At 38.8% G+C, this 15,519-nt stretch overlaps 1 protein-coding gene across 1 annotated transcript in view; it reads left to right on the forward strand.

The window, feature by feature from the left end:
* The first annotated feature begins 9,177 nt into the window (after positions 1 to 9,177).
* The window catches only part of AQR (aquarius intron-binding spliceosomal factor), a 47,039-nt gene continuing 40,697 nt past the window's right edge, over positions 9,178 to 15,519 (forward strand). Inside the window, exons 1-6 of the mRNA XM_036383966.2 lie at positions 9,178 to 9,304; positions 10,191 to 10,247; positions 11,057 to 11,097; positions 12,101 to 12,136; positions 13,181 to 13,301; positions 14,550 to 14,690. Of these exons, the coding sequence (XP_036239859.1) occupies positions 9,209 to 9,304; positions 10,191 to 10,247; positions 11,057 to 11,097; positions 12,101 to 12,136; positions 13,181 to 13,301; positions 14,550 to 14,690 (492 nt within the window). The 5' untranslated portion in view covers positions 9,178 to 9,208. The remainder of the gene's footprint in view (positions 9,305 to 10,190; positions 10,248 to 11,056; positions 11,098 to 12,100; positions 12,137 to 13,180; positions 13,302 to 14,549; positions 14,691 to 15,519) is intronic.

The raw sequence follows: 15,519 nt of genomic DNA on the forward strand, positions 1-15,519 counted from the left end.
TCTTTGGTGGCAGAAACATTGCCTGTGGTTTTGTTAGAATGAACTGATGACTAATAATAATAATCTGATTGTACTGAAGTAGTGGATTTTTTGAGACCATGCAGAACCAAAGCATATTCTACGGAGGAAAACAGTTGGTTCTTCTGTGTTAACAATGAGCTCCTGCTGAGGAGAACTTCTCCAACAGCATGGGTTTAGCATTGAGGTTCTGTGTGGAATAGAAGAAGGGTCAAATATTTTAAAACAAGCAGAAAAAAAAAGTAAAAGGGATTTTTTTAAGACAAATTATTCAACTGTAGTACTAACTGATCACATCATACATTTGCTGTCTAGATGTGGCTACGGATGCCTTTAAAATGTTCATGCTGCACTATCATTGCAGTGTGTCACAAATGACTGTTTTAGGTGGCTCAAGGAATCACTGGCAAAGGTATCATCAAAAGCAGTCTAATGTAAAAGTGAAAGCACAACTAAGTTTGTTGGCATTGTTCACTACTAATTGGATGGTTAAAGTACACAGACAAATATTGTTGTAGTTGAGACGGAGACAATGCAAAGCAACACACTCCATTTTCAGAAAGCTTCAAACCGTTTTTATTCTAGCATGCATGCTTTTCATACATTCTTAAAAGACTCCTAAGTTTACACTTTACTCATTGGTCATGAGAGACAAAGTGCTTACTGCAACAGGCAGTTGCAGGTTTCTCTTATTTATCCTTTCTTTCTTGGTTTCTATGTCAACGACCTTGGTAGAAAATTCTTTCAGGGGTAAACATGGATCCTCTTATCAACCTTCTCTCTGGCTCACAGCAGTCGCTGTAAAACCTCTTCCACAAAAAAACAGTCTAAAATCGAAAATAAATCAATCTATGACTAAAATCAAACTAAAATAATCTGTGTGGATGTTGGTGATGGGAAAAGGCAAAGGATGGAAAAGGGTAAGGATAAAAGAAATAAGGGGGACCCTCCAATTCACAAGGTCACAAGGTTCAGAGGGGGAGCCCCTTGCCCCAGACTTAGCGCCAAACTAGCCCCAGATTTGACCAACAGTTTAAAAGCACTTAATTTAAACCATTTCCCAAAGATTCTGTAGAATTTATATAGCACCACAGTAACTCACTAGCCTAACTCACAAAATAAACATACTTCAGAATCCAAGAGAGCAACATTCATGGTCTGTTTCCTTCAGCAGATTCACACTCACATACACAGAGAACTAAAGGAGTATGTCCAGGGGATATACCTGTGAAAAACTTCCCTCAAGTTCAGTGAAGTTCTCACATCAGATGCCATTGCATCTTCTCAGCGGGCAAAGGGCTACCTGGGGGGTATCAGCCCAATGGTGTTCAATGCAGTCCTCAGAGTATAGCAAGCTTGAGAGCTCACCAGCTGAGAGCCATCCCACTCAGAGGGCAAGTGCTGGTTGAAGCCCACTATGGTTCAGGAGAGCTCCAAGGGTCTCACTTAGGACTGCTGTTTATAAGGCTGACAGAGAGTTGTCTTTAGTCACAGTAACTCTTCATCCTGGATGAAATTCAGCTCAGTAACTTTCTTTGAAAGTTTGGTACAAAAGAATTGTTCCACTTGTGTTGTTATGCAGGAAACAAAAATAAGTTTCCAAGGCTGTTTGTTAAAAACCAGGAGCTTGTTAGATAACAGAAGTTCCCAGGAAGAGACGGTGTTTCTGTTAAGCTCAAGAGTAGCTCAGCCCCAGTGCTGTTTGTCAAGGCCAAGGCCCAAGGAGCAGTTCTGAGATCATAGTGTGGCCTGAGGCATGTGTGGGGGTGGCAGCTGTACCCCCACACAAGGTTTGCAGAAAGTCAAAACATACATATATAGGTATTCCTATATATATCTACAGCAAAATTCAAAAGAGGAAAAAAGCAATAATAAACCACAGAAAAACTGTTTCATCACTGAAACTGCTTTTCACTGTGTGCTGGGTTTCTCACTCAGCTATGGTCTGCTCTCACACACCCAGAGCCAACAAGATAATTAGTGAGGCAAATGGGAGATAAACACAAAATAAACTTAATTGAAGTTACTGACACCTTAGGACTTCAAACCAAGATGCTGGATCTAATGTTTAGTTTTCCTGACTGCCTCCTAGTATAAATGTAAAACTCCAAAAGTCATAATCTCTCAATGGTAGCTCATTTGAGTAACACTTATCTAAGTACAGCTGGATGACTCTTAAATCAATAAAGACTATGAATTCAGTCCATCTAATGGCCCCTTGTAATGATGTTGAAAATGCCCAGACCTCCTAAATAACTGAAGTGGTAATGGTTCATATTCCTAGCACAAGGTTTTGTGGATTTTTAAAGTGTAAGTTTTAACTTAATAGCCTGGTTTTATGGTCTGATGGCTATGGATGAGATGTGTCTGAGAGGCAGTTATCATAAAGAAAATTGAAATTACAGAAGTGACTTTTCTGTGCTCTCCTATAATGTTCTTTCTCCAGGTTAAGCAAATAAGTTGTATTTCTTCATATAATAACTAGTTCTGTCAAGCAGCTTTGAAACAGCTTTTTTTTAGCATCTGTTAAGAAAGTGAATTTTCAAAGTCCATGCAAGTGAAGGAGAAATCAGTCCTATGACAACAAAATGACTCACAAGAGAACTGATATCTCCTTGTTAAGAAACTACTGTTCTAACGTGAAAGTGTCATTATGCTGAGTTATCATGGGTCTCTGAATGCTGTTCTACTTCTGCTGTCTGCCATTCCAGACTGCTTCCCAGGATATCCTTATTTGTGGCTTGACTCTTACACACTTGACATGATTTGGGTATGTGGCTGAAATTTTTCCTCTCTGCTGGAATGCTTCCAGTGTCCCTAGTGCCAGTGTGTATGGCTCTGTTAAACCCCATCTGTGAGCTCCAGTCCAAGAGTCACAGAGCTGGCTGGTGCCCGTGTGCTGCCATGGTGTGTAAAAGAGTGCCCGAGGATGTGAGTGCAGGAAGAGGTGAGAAGCGGACTGGTGATGATGCAGGCTGTGGCCTGTCATTCTCCACTCAAAGTCATCTGGGTGTGTAGGAGCACATGGATATGGTGACTGTCCTGCTTTGCCTGTGGCACTGGAATGTGCTGCCTTGCGACACGGGGAAGGAGGAGAAACAGGATTCCATGGCCACTGCTATTTAAAAAAGTAAAAGACTGTTCCTAAACTAAAGAAGCCAGCTCTGCATGGTGTCTCCCCTTTGTACTCCTAATGCACTGTACTCAAATCCTATTGACATACAGGAAAATACTCTCTATGTGTAATGCTGTAGCATTATGCTGTAGCGTTATTTTATCGGTGCATTTTTGGAGTATTAATTTTGATCCCTAGTATGTGTTTGTAAAAGCAGCTTGCTGACTCACAGAAAATCAGATTATTTTCTCAATTTCTACTTTATTTTGTTTCTAAGATGATTCTGAAAACAAAGCAGAGCAGAGGGATTCCTGTTAGTGACAATACAGACCTACTAAATGAAGTAGAAATCTGCTAAGCTATCTAGACACCCCAAGTGTAGCAGCCAATTTGAGGATAATTTTTAAGATCAAAACAGGTTAGGATTTTTTCATGACACTGAGAGCAACTTTGGACCAGTATCTTGCCATTGTTGTTTGCTATAGTGTACTATATCTTGTATTTTTACTCTGGGTCTTAAAAATAGCAGGTACTTGGGTAGTGAGAATAGCTCTGGAGGAATCCCCTCAGATGTTGAAAAATGTGTCTGATGCTAATGCAATTAGTGGAGGAAAAATGTCTATTTGCCAATAAGCTAAAATGATTTGTTGGGTAATATTGTAGTTTATATTACAGTAGAAGGGTTTTTTTTCAATAAAAGGAATTATTAAAGTCAAAACTTTTTTTTTGTATTACACAGGTGTGAATTTGCTGTTTTCCGTATGTATTCTGTTTTACTGCCATTTTATACTCCTTTAAAATCCTTAAATGCTAATGGAAAAGTCTACCAAAAACCTAGAAAATATAGAGAAAAGCAAGGATAAAAGCTTTAGGAAACTGGAGCTAGCTCTTAGCATCTTAGAATTGCTGTCTTGATTGAGTTTTATGCTGCATATTAGAAATATTACAGTTTTGTCTGCAATGTGTATTTTTTCCTTGATTGTGAGAAAAGAGATGTGATCAAGAATGTACTTTTGCAATGATGCTGCAAATGGACCCAAATTTCTATAGCACTTCTCATGCCAGCACTAGCAGAAAGGAAATTATTTGCCTTAAAAATCTCACTTCAGTGATGAAATTTCTCCATCAAACAGATTTATTTCACATTAATTTTTTCCACAAAGAAACATCACCAAATAAAAGCCCCTCACAGGATTTTTATTAATATTGCCAGAGCTTTTCTGACCATTGATCTCAACTTCTTATCACCGTTCTCTCTCAGCTGACAGGAACCTAGCTAGAAGTCTCTGAAGAGAATTAGAATAGTCCTGAGCCTGCTCTAACTTGAGCTGTTACCCAAATGTGAGCCCAGCAACAGTAAGCTAAGAATGACACAAAGTCTCCTCTTTCACCATCTCCTTCACTAGAGGCACTGCTTGCTATTCTGGGATATAAAAGCAGCTGGGTTGCTGAATTAACCATATTTTCCTCTAGTCATGAGCTCAGAATATCCATTAAAGTTACTGTAAGTTTTGCACAAAAATCAAGGGCAGTACATTGGCCAGAATGTGTGCTAAATAAATATTTATACACAAATCAGAATGCTACTGATGGCTTCTTTACACTTTAAAATTCTAAATATTTTAAGAAGCATCTGTTACTAAACTGAGGCATCATTTTTGAAAGTACCCATATTTACTGAGTGGAAGTACACATATTTAATGAGATGAACACAGTGACAAAAGTCTTGGACTAGAAGAATGCACATAAATAAAATAGTAAAACCAACGTGACATGATTGAATTAAAGCTGTAATGAATAGACTGAACATTTAGTTTATATGAATATTAACTGCTATGAAGGATGAGCTATAACCAAAGCAATAACCCCCCGTCATTGTGCCTAAGCTTTTTACATGTTAAAGGATTCCTCTAATCTTTTTTGAGAAGATTTTCCAAATTTTATTTACCTGAAAGCAGGTTTAAATTAATATATTTTTTCTATAATTTCAACCAGTAAGAGATACAGAGATTTCAGCTCTTCTTTGCTTAATGTACATATTATTCTATTTATATGCAGTTCATCCCCTCATCACTTTCAAAAACTTATTTCATATAACTTAGCATGAAATATTTCAAAATATTCCATATTAATAATTACTTTTGTCCTTTGATTAGAAGAAAAGGGATACGTGCAAGTTGGTATATTTACATGATGCATAGTGACACTTGAAATTCTCATATGTCAAGATTTTGGTTTCAGAGCTTTTCAGAGGGATGCCTCTTGAAAATCTCATGTGTACGTGCAAAAGTCAATAAACTAAGATAAAAGCTGATTTTAAAGCGATGTGTTCCCTAAGCTTTACAGACTCACTTCACAGAAAGCCTACCCAACATATGGCTTAGTGTCACTCAGGCTGAGATTCATCTGCTTTAAATTAAGGTGTGCAGCGTGCAGTTAGGCACCTCCCCAAAGCTAAGTGTACATATGTAGTATGATGCAATGACACTAGGCCAGATAACACATGCCCATAAAGCAGTGAGATGCATACCAGGTATTTCGACCCCCGTCCTGAGAAGCATAGTTCTATTAAAAACCACCTCAAAATTTGTAAGTTGTTCACAGAGAAAGCACAATTTAGTCATCAAAACTTAGCTGGTTTCTGCACACAGAGCATGGCTGTCAGAACACTCAGGGTTCACTTTCAAAAAGGGAATGTAAACTTCCCTTGGCCTCTGAGTTATGGAGCACATGGGCCAAGAAACACTAAGGGTATTCAGTATATGCAGAAAGGAGAAAAAACTGCTGTTGAAATGGGAAGTACAGTCCCAGTCAATGACTTGGGAAGGAAGAAGAATCTCCATCTATCAGACCCCAGTGTCTCTATCAAGAAGCAGTTGAGGCCAAAGACTCAACAGCCTTGGTCATGTACTGGAACTTTATGCCTAGCTTGAAACGGTACAGGTGGACCAGCAGCAAAACAACTCCTGGATGGGAGAGCATGGGGCAGTACAACAGTGCTGCTGTCAGTGAGCTGCTTTTTTCTTTTATGAGAGTGGTGTTAGCATGCCCTCAGCTATGAGGGAACAGAGTCTTCACCCTGGAAAGAAGGTTTTGATATCTTCAATTCCATCAATGTCAGGGGAACATTTGTTCTGCTCCCCTGGCCACCTGGACAGGTGACAGTAAAGTTGTGATAGTAGCCACCCCATCATTCCAGATCAAAGAGCCAGGAATAGTCACTGCTGCTGTGCTGCAGTGACCAGGCTGAGGCACATGGGGAATCATCTGTTCCAGGAGAATGCTTCCTTGGAGGAGAACAAGTCAGTTGTCCACCAGACAAGATGCCTGTTCATAATTTTGAAAAAAACTGATTATTAGAATGGGTAAGATAATGCCATTTTGCATGCTGAGTACAGTGCTGGTATTTTTTACCTGCTTTTCCCACCAGAGTATACAAAGGTGCAAGATGGTATCCATACAGAGTCGGCATCTCAGAGCAGAGTTTATCTCTAAGAAGCTGAAGTCTAAATCTTCATGTAAGTCTTGTCAGGATAGACAAACAGTCAAAAGTGAAACAGTGTTTACATTAGAAGTATGGCCCTGCTAAATCTATGGCACTGCTGAATCTGCTGAATTCACTGGTCATGTCTCACTGATGACTCTGTAACAGTAACAAACAAAATCAATAAATGTTTGAAATCTTTATCTATGAATTGTCTGGAGTTTTCATTGCTAGGAATTAATATTTTCTGTGGCTCTAGGAAGAATCTAAAATAATCCACCTGTTCTGGTGGAACTGTGCTCAGGAGAGTATAACTGAAATAAAAGTAATGGCCAGCTCACTGATGACCTTGGCTTACACAGTTTAAAAAGAAAAGGAGAAAAGCCTATTTTTCCTAATTACAATAATATAGAAGGGGAAGCATCCAAAACAAGAGGAGCCAATTAAGCGAGAAAGCAGCATGGAATATAAATTGACCAGGACTGCAGCCTAGAAATGCATAAAAGTCTTGAAAACTGCATCTACTCAAATATGTGACTTTTAAATAATACATGTCTTCATTAATGAATTAACAGGTTTTTGAAAGGAATGTTTGATTTTCTTGACATGTTAAGCCAATGAGTATAGAAATATGGAGAACTTCACAGAAGGCTGCTGGGATGATGGGGTACAGGGTTTTATTTCTCCTCAGTTACAAAGGAGTTTGGAGTGGAAAGTGTCAGATGTGCCTCCACTCTGGGGAAACTGAGTGTAGGAATTCAAGAGACCAGTCTTATTAGACAGTTGTGAGCTGGGGTGAGATTTGCAGATGGGGACAAAGGTACAACACTGGGTGTCATTATGCTTGGTCTCCCACAATTCTTTAAAGGTTCCCCTGCTCTTGAGGATGAAAGCAGTGTATTTTTCCAAAGCACTAATTTATACTTTTGCTACTCATTTGTAGTCCTACTGTCCCCAGCACTCTCTAAATAAACAATACCCTGTATAGAGAAAAAAATTAATATATTATTTATAGGGAGAGGATCTTTGTCACTTGATTTGACATTTTCACTGAGGGATGTAATCTTACTGCCTAACATTAGGCATCTAATATTACTTTCTGATATCAGAAGCTCCTTCAGAGAATGAGAACACTTAGAGTAGTTCTGACTTGCCCTTTGGAAGGACATCTGTTGCCACACTGACTGTAGTGAGGCTGAAGACAACTGACCTCCTCACTGGGACACCCAAATACCTAAAGTCAGGTAAATGTGGATTCCTCCTTGAGGTTTCATAGCTTTGATAGCATATAGAAATTTGTGGGTTTTGACACAGGCCTGATGATCGAGCATAACCAGGTTAGGTTAGCCTTGCAAGGCTGTTCGAGAAAATTCACAAATTTTTTAAAAAAATTTACAAAGTCCAAAATGAATTTGCCTCTCCTAATTGTCCCATCTTAGCACAAATCAAACTTTTGGCTTCCATCTGAAAGCCAGTTCAGAAACGTTCCTATTTTCAGCCTATATATACGTAATAACCTTACATTCCTTTGTCATTTTTTATCACTGTTTTATAGCTTCAATTTCAATCCTTGTTATTTACAAAATTTGTTATTGGTACTTTTTTAAATTTTACTAGTTCTCGTCTTCCTGGATCTTCTAAAGTAAAGGCATGCAGTAGGGCATATTTATTTGAATGCAGCCATTGTCTGATCTTATTCAAGGTACTGTCATTACTTTTCCCACTCCCATTGTACATTCTAATTCAACTTCAAAAAGAATATTTAGTTTAACCTCTGCTTGAAGAAATGAAATGGAGATCACCTTGATATGAAAACAAAGGAGGTCATATTCAAACAGACTTCAATGGGACCTGCCTGGAAGTTTAAAGTACTCAAGTGGCAGGTGATGGATAATGAGCGCAGAAACAAAGCACAGTAACTTCCCTGGGGAGTCTGGTAATATCCTCCTTAATTAATTAGTTTACCAAATAGAGGAAGTTAATTGCAAACCATTCTAAAGCATTACCAAACTGTTGACTTCCTTGAGCATGCAATTTTACCCTTGTATCTTTGCCTTTCCTGCACGCATTTCAAGAGATTCAACAGAGTACTCTGAGTTGGAAGGGTGCCCTTAAGAATCATCCTGGCCAACTCTTGAGTGAAAGGCCTTAATTTCGGACCTGTGGATGGGACAGAGCGCTCACCGACGCTCAGGAGTCGGTGGCAACAGTTTGATATTAAAAAGAGTGTGGGGGTTTTTCACGTCAGATGGACGGAAAGCTGCGCTCCAAGTGATACATAAAACAGGAGTCCACGTAAGCGTTAGAAAGCTGAGCGTGGCAGCAACCCGGTGCGTTGACAGGCGGCAGGGATGGAGGGGGGGTGTAGGGAAGGAGCTGTGGCGGTGCAGGAAGAGGGAGCTGCAGCGGCACGGAGGGAGCAGCAGATGGCGCGGCCGCCGCCCGCCTCCCCGCGGCCGCTCCAGCCCTCCCGGCCCCGGAAGCGCTCCCGCCTCCGCTGCTCCCGGCCCGGAGATCCCTCCCTCGGCCTAGCCCGGGCTGGCAGCGCCGGGGCACCGGGGCCTGTGCCGGGCGGCTCCAGCGGCGGCACCATGGCGGCGGCCGCGGCGACGGCGGCGTCCTCGGGCCCGCCGAAGAAGATCGTGGCGCCCACGGTGTCGCAGATCAACGCGGAGTACGTGACACAGGTAGGGCCGGCGGCGCCTCCGGGCCGCCTCTGCCGCGGCCGCAGCATGGGCTCGAAGGGCCGTTCTGGCGGTGTTTAAATAGCCTTTGCAGGCCGTGGGTGATGGCGAGAGGGTCTTGGGATGTACGCCTCTGTCCTGTACGAGAGGGCGCTTCCCCCCGCGCTTCCGGACCAGCGGGATTTACAAAGCAGCGCTGCCAATACACTGCGCATCGCTGTAAGGCGTGTTTTAGTGTGTGAAAAGCTGCCGAGAGTTCCTTGTTGGTTAAAGTTCTACGTGATTTTCTACAAGTCCTCTTTCTTTTTTTTTTCTTTTTTTTTTTTTTTTTTTTTGAAATCTGCTCTTCTTCCTCTTCTAGAGCATCAAGAAGCTTGAATAAAGTTGCACAGGAACCTCTTGTCATCATTGCTCAGGAGTATTGGTGAAGTGATAGCTGCAGCAAAGAGCCTTAAAATGATAGACTTTTCTATACTGCCTCTAGTTACTTGTCACATTCCTCAAGGAAGCATAATCTCTAGCCATTTGGCATTTGCAGTTCCTAAAAGTTTATGGCTTATTTTTGATGGATTTGTTAGACGTTAGTTAAGAATAGGAAATGTTTCTTAGATAGCAGCCTATGCATCTGAAATTTTTCCAAAGAATCGCATTTCTGTTGAAGGAGGTTTAGGCATAAAAGCCTATATAAACAGCAGTGCTTATCAGCCTTAAATGGTTGATAAGCATTGCTGTTAAAAACATAATTTTGTTACTTGTAGTTAGCATAAGCTGAAATTAAGCAAGATACTAGTGAAATAAAGTTTGGAGATGGGATATGTTGTAGAGATGTTGTGTCGTTGACATGAAAATGTATGTATTTAATGTATTTCTTTTTTTTTTCCTTGTGCAGTTAGCAAATAAATACTGGGCTCCACATGTGAAGAAAACATTGTCTTTTGATGTAAAGGTAATTACTTCTACTGGAATTTTGTTGGGGGCTGTTAAGGAATGAGGATCAACCAGTCTGTGATGTGCCAATATTTAGTGTTGCTTATTTTATATGAGACTATTAGGAGACTGCTAGGAAGGTCAACTGTTGCTTGAGACAATGTAATTTGTTATGTATTTGTAGTTTATAAATGTAGGCACTGTCAGGAAGGTATGCTGTAGCATGCAGTTATTTTGTATTCTATTCAGTTTATTTTGGCCTGAAGTTATGAGGGCAAAAGACTTTCAAGCATCTCCTTTGAGGTGAAAAGATGCTTGAAGAGGTTCTACTTTTAGAAATCAAACAGGGATGAAAGATGCAGGTATTACTGAACTGTATTCTTTCTAAAAGCTTTTTTGGTAAGCTTCCATCAGACAACTTTATTGCCATTCTGGTGGATATGTGCTTTTGAATGTTTAAAATTTGGCATCGTGTGTTAGGTTTTGTGTATTGCAGGGTACTTAAATGTTAAGTTTCTTTTCCTTGTTTGCCTAAATCTCCGTTTAGCCTCAGTTTATTTTGTAATATTTGTGATAGTTAGAACTGTAGATTGTTAGGATGTACATCAACAGCTGAACTGCATCTCTGTGTCATGTGATGTCAAAATGTGCCAGACTATAAGTCTGTTACGACTTACAGTGCAGGTTCTTTCATTCTTGTTGAAAAAATTTATTGAAAGTATTTTTATAGCTGTAAGCAGAGAGTATCTAATTCAGAGTAAAATGTCTTAATGCATGCTGAATCACATTAGTGGGTATATAAAAGTCTCTTAATTTTTTTTTCCATAGGTCATTGAAGATGTATACACAAAAGAAATTGTCAGGTCAAAGTAAGTAGACCGGTTGCTTTCTCTTACTTTCTACCATTCCAACATTAACAATGTTGGAGTTGTTTCTAATGTTTGATAGAATACTTTCAAACTTGTCTATATGTTAAAAGCAGATGAAAATTACTCAAGTAATTTTCATTTAAGTAATTTAACCATGATGGTATTTCAAAGTCTGAATGTGGTAACAAGAGAGTTCCTAAGCCCATAAACCTTAAATGTGATGGTTGGAGTGAATATTTTTCAGACACTTTCCCTGGTGGTCTGTTGTCTTTTATGTTGGTTGTGTTGTGGTAGTTATAGAAGGCTGATCTCTTCTTTTGTCACTAAGGAATGTAAAGAAAAACTGCTGCAGAGTGCACTGCCTCTAGCTTTCTCTGCTGTTCTGGCTGCTCTTACCAGATTCATGAAGGAAAAGTGGTTTCAGTAAATTGTACTGTTAGATGGGGGAGACAAATCCGAGATACACTGCATTCTGCAGCTCTCTGTGCAGAAAAGAGGTGTAACTGTAGCTGGAGCTTTTTGGGGAAGATTGAGCTCTGCAGAGAATTCTCTGTATTATTCCTGTATGAAAGCAATCTAAGAATTTGTCATATGGAGTCAAAGCAAACTTTCATTGCCAGTCACTAAGAACAAAACACCATTATGAACAGATTAAATATATAATTGTAGATTTCCAGGAGACGCTCTCATCCGCTAGCAGTTTGTATCATCAAGGCTATTAGAAGTGGTGTTTTTATATTTGAAAGGCCTACATTAGTCTCTTTTAAATGTGAATTTAATTGCTTAATGACTCTCTATGAATTTTAGCATCTCCAGTGTTCCAGCAGTTGCTTCTGCATTCAAGTGGTTGCTATTGCATGGAAATGTCAGGACAGAAGTAATTCCTGAGTGTTTCTACAAGTTTCCTTATATAATGAAATAAAGGAAAATATAGTCATTTTCCATGCAGCTGTATGTGGGAGGCTTTCTTTCCTGTGTTAATTGATTAATTTTTCCTTTTTAGGTTTGCGATTAGGAAGATAATGCTTCTTGAATTCAGGTGAGCTAATGGGAGGGAAATTGGAGTTATATTTTCCTAGGAACCTGTAAAGGTGAGAAGCAAATGCAGGGCAGTAAGACAGTTTGAAGGTAGTGTATTCATTCATACTTTGTAAGGCCTGGAATTGTGTACTGAGGAAATTAAGTGAGGAGAACCTTAGTTTAAAGAGGAAATAATTCCATAAATGTAAGTGACATCTCAGACTGTCTTGTTTTATGATTCTCAATTTCTAGTGTAAGTACAACACTGAGAAAGAGAGTATGAATGAAATAAGTGAAAAACTTGGGTCTGTAATTTTGAATGTATCATTAAGCCTTAAATCAGAACTCACTGAAATCAGAGAAGTTTTTGGATTATGTCTCTTAGTATGAGGTTAAAAATGGATTGTGCTGCAGCAGCATCATTAACGTTTTCTTCTCTTGAAAAAGAATGGAAAACTGTTTAAACAGTAGTTCACAACTGCTTCAGACTTTCCTGGAAGAATTTACAGAGTATGTCTAAAAAGATGTAAAATAAATATTAGCAATATGTACTTAAAACCACAGTATTTTATGTTCTATTTGGTTCTTATATCTCTCAAATCTTAAGAAAAAATATGAGATGTTTTTTGTTTGAGATACATTATATGTTTCAGAAAGGCTCAAGTCCCTAAGTTAGTACCAGTAACTACAAAGGACAAACTTCCCTTGGTTTTTTGCATCTTAATTAGAAAAAGTGCAGAAGAAAAAAATGCCAATTGTGGTTAAGGGTTTGACACTAACAAATGTCATGCAATGGACTTCTGGGATTTCTATGTCAGCAGTAGAACAGAGTTAGAGGTTCCTGTCCTTTCTGTGAAAGTGTTAGTGTCATCAGTTACTGAGTCTAACAAGTTTTGCTTCAGTGACCTAGATGAGAGGTAACTTGAGGAACTACTCACAAACTATGAAGATGGCTTTCGGGGGAAGGAGGGGAAAAAAAGCCTTGTGGATAACTGCTTTTTTAAATGAGTGACAGATTATGTGGGTGGCTGCAACTAATGAAATACTCTTTATCTCTTCACAGTCAGTACCTTGAAAATTACCTATGGATGAATTATTCTCCAGAGGTGTCCAGTAAGGCATATTTAATGTCAATCTGCTGTATGGTGAATGAGAAGTTCAGAGAGAATGTCCCTGCGTGGGAGGTAACTGATTTCAATTGCAGCTAGAATTGACTTTGATCTGCAAGTTGCAGCTTTTACAGCATGCTCACTTACAGTGACAGAAGGTAGAAGAGCTTGTAGTGTTAAAAAGGAAATGGTGTCTCAGCTGGAATACCTCATGTGGTGTTTCAAACTTTGTGGGTTTTTTTGGAGAAGGGAATGGACAGGTGAAAAATTACTTGATTCCTTCTGGTGTGAAAGTCCTTGGTTCTGCTGTGAGATGCTGAACATTATCACCAGCATTTACTTTTTTGCCTCTTAACAGAGGTTGGGTATTTACAGAGAAGTTCTTTTCCTGATACTGAAGGAAAAAGAAGGATTTCTATATCTGTATAACGCCTTGCTTAAAACATGTGCCTATTGGTTTCTACCTTTTTTGCTTTATTTTAAAACAATGTCTTACTCTTCTTTTGTGTATATTGTTTGTTTGGGTTTTTTTTTTTTTTTGTAATGATAGGTTTAGAAGTTATTTAATGTTTCTACAAACAATCCAGGTTTTACAGGCTATCTCAACAACAGAAGCCTATGTTATGCATTCTATGCTGGTATTATTTCAGAAGCACACTTAGTTCAATATGTGTGCCATTACTTGCGTGTTGGCAAAGCACAAAGGATTAATAACTTGCTTGTATATTATCTTAGTGCTTTTCTTCTGGCACATGTACTACAAGTAAAATGTCAGGTGCATGTTATGTTCCAAGCAGCTTAGTTAAATTTATTTGGTACATGACTGCCCTTGTAAAGGAATGACTTTATCTTGGTGATTATTCAGTTTATCTTTTTCCTGCTCACGTAGCTCAGTGGAAGTTCCGGGACTATAATTAATCTCTGGTGGTTTTTACTTGTTCACTTTTTGCACCTCACTTAAGGCTGCCATAGCTTTGGCCAAAACCTACCATTTATCTTCTAGCTGGGAGATGTTAGAGTTTTTCTGTGCAGTCATGAGGTGAACATCCCCACAAGACTTCACCTGTGCTTCTTGTTTAGTTTGTCCTGTGCATCATCTGTTAGACTATGCAGAAGGTATTAGGGGGAGGATCCCTTGTCAGAAGGATATCATTAGTCTGTTTTGCTTGTGCTGCCTGGTTAGAATAAATGAAAATGAAAAAAACTAATCCCTTCTTTTATAGATTTAAATGGATTTAGAGAATTTCTGCTATGTTATGTGAATGAAGATTGAAATTATTTCTATCAACCTGACTCAAAGTTACCTTCCTCTTCTATTCCTAGACATTCAAAAAAAGGCCAGAACATTTTCCTTTCTTTTTCAAACGCATACTGGAAGCATCGCTGGTTGAAAATGAGAGTGAGTACTCTCTGCATGAACAGACAATCCTGCTGCTTTTCCTTGATCACTGCTTCAATAGTTTGGTATGTTAAAAGTAAATGTAAATATTTCCAGTGTGTTTATGCTGTTTTGTGTTTGTAGCAGTTTAGTTTGAGCAATTTTTTCTTACAAGACAGATGAAGCAAAATTCGGATTTAAGGAAAACACAGTACCAGAGGGCTTTTACCCTCTGTTTTGACTCTGACTCATCTCTCTCTACCCATTTGCTTTTCTCTGATATAAGGTCATAGATGAGACTTGCAACTGAAGGATTGGCAGTTAGACAATTAAAAAACAGGATTTAATATAAATTTTTGTATTAAAAATGGTACTGTAAAATTTATGTATTTATTTTTGAAAAGATGCTTTACATTTAAAACCAATTCATTACTACTGTCCTCTTTTAGTTTGCCTAAGAAATAGCACAAAAATTATTTCCATTAATTATTGAGAAAGACAGTGAGGCTTTTTTCACTTTTGAAACCAGGTTTAGATACAATTTTTATCTGCAGTTCTCCTGAATTAGTTTTAAGAAAGCAATAGACCAACTTGTGTTCTCAATCCATGGTTAAAACAGAGTTAAAGGTCCTAAGTAGCAAGCAGGAAGAACACTTTACCTGTTATATGTAGCAGTGCTCACTAACCTCTCTTGCTACTGGGCTTTTTCCTTACTTATATTTCATGTGGGGTGTATTATCCAAAATCAGGGTCTGCACAAATAAAATTGTCTCTCAGACAAAACAACATAGAAAGTGTATTAGTTGATTTTGGGAGCCAGTAACCATCTTGAACTTTATGTATATAGTTTATTGAGATAGTATTTTTCTATACTGGCCATGATACAATGCATCTTCATTTTACATAGTTTGATGG

Source organism: Molothrus ater, chromosome 6 (assembly GCF_012460135.2).
Source record: "Molothrus ater isolate BHLD 08-10-18 breed brown headed cowbird chromosome 6, BPBGC_Mater_1.1, whole genome shotgun sequence".
NCBI classification, from domain to species: Eukaryota; Metazoa; Chordata; class Aves; order Passeriformes; family Icteridae; genus Molothrus; species Molothrus ater.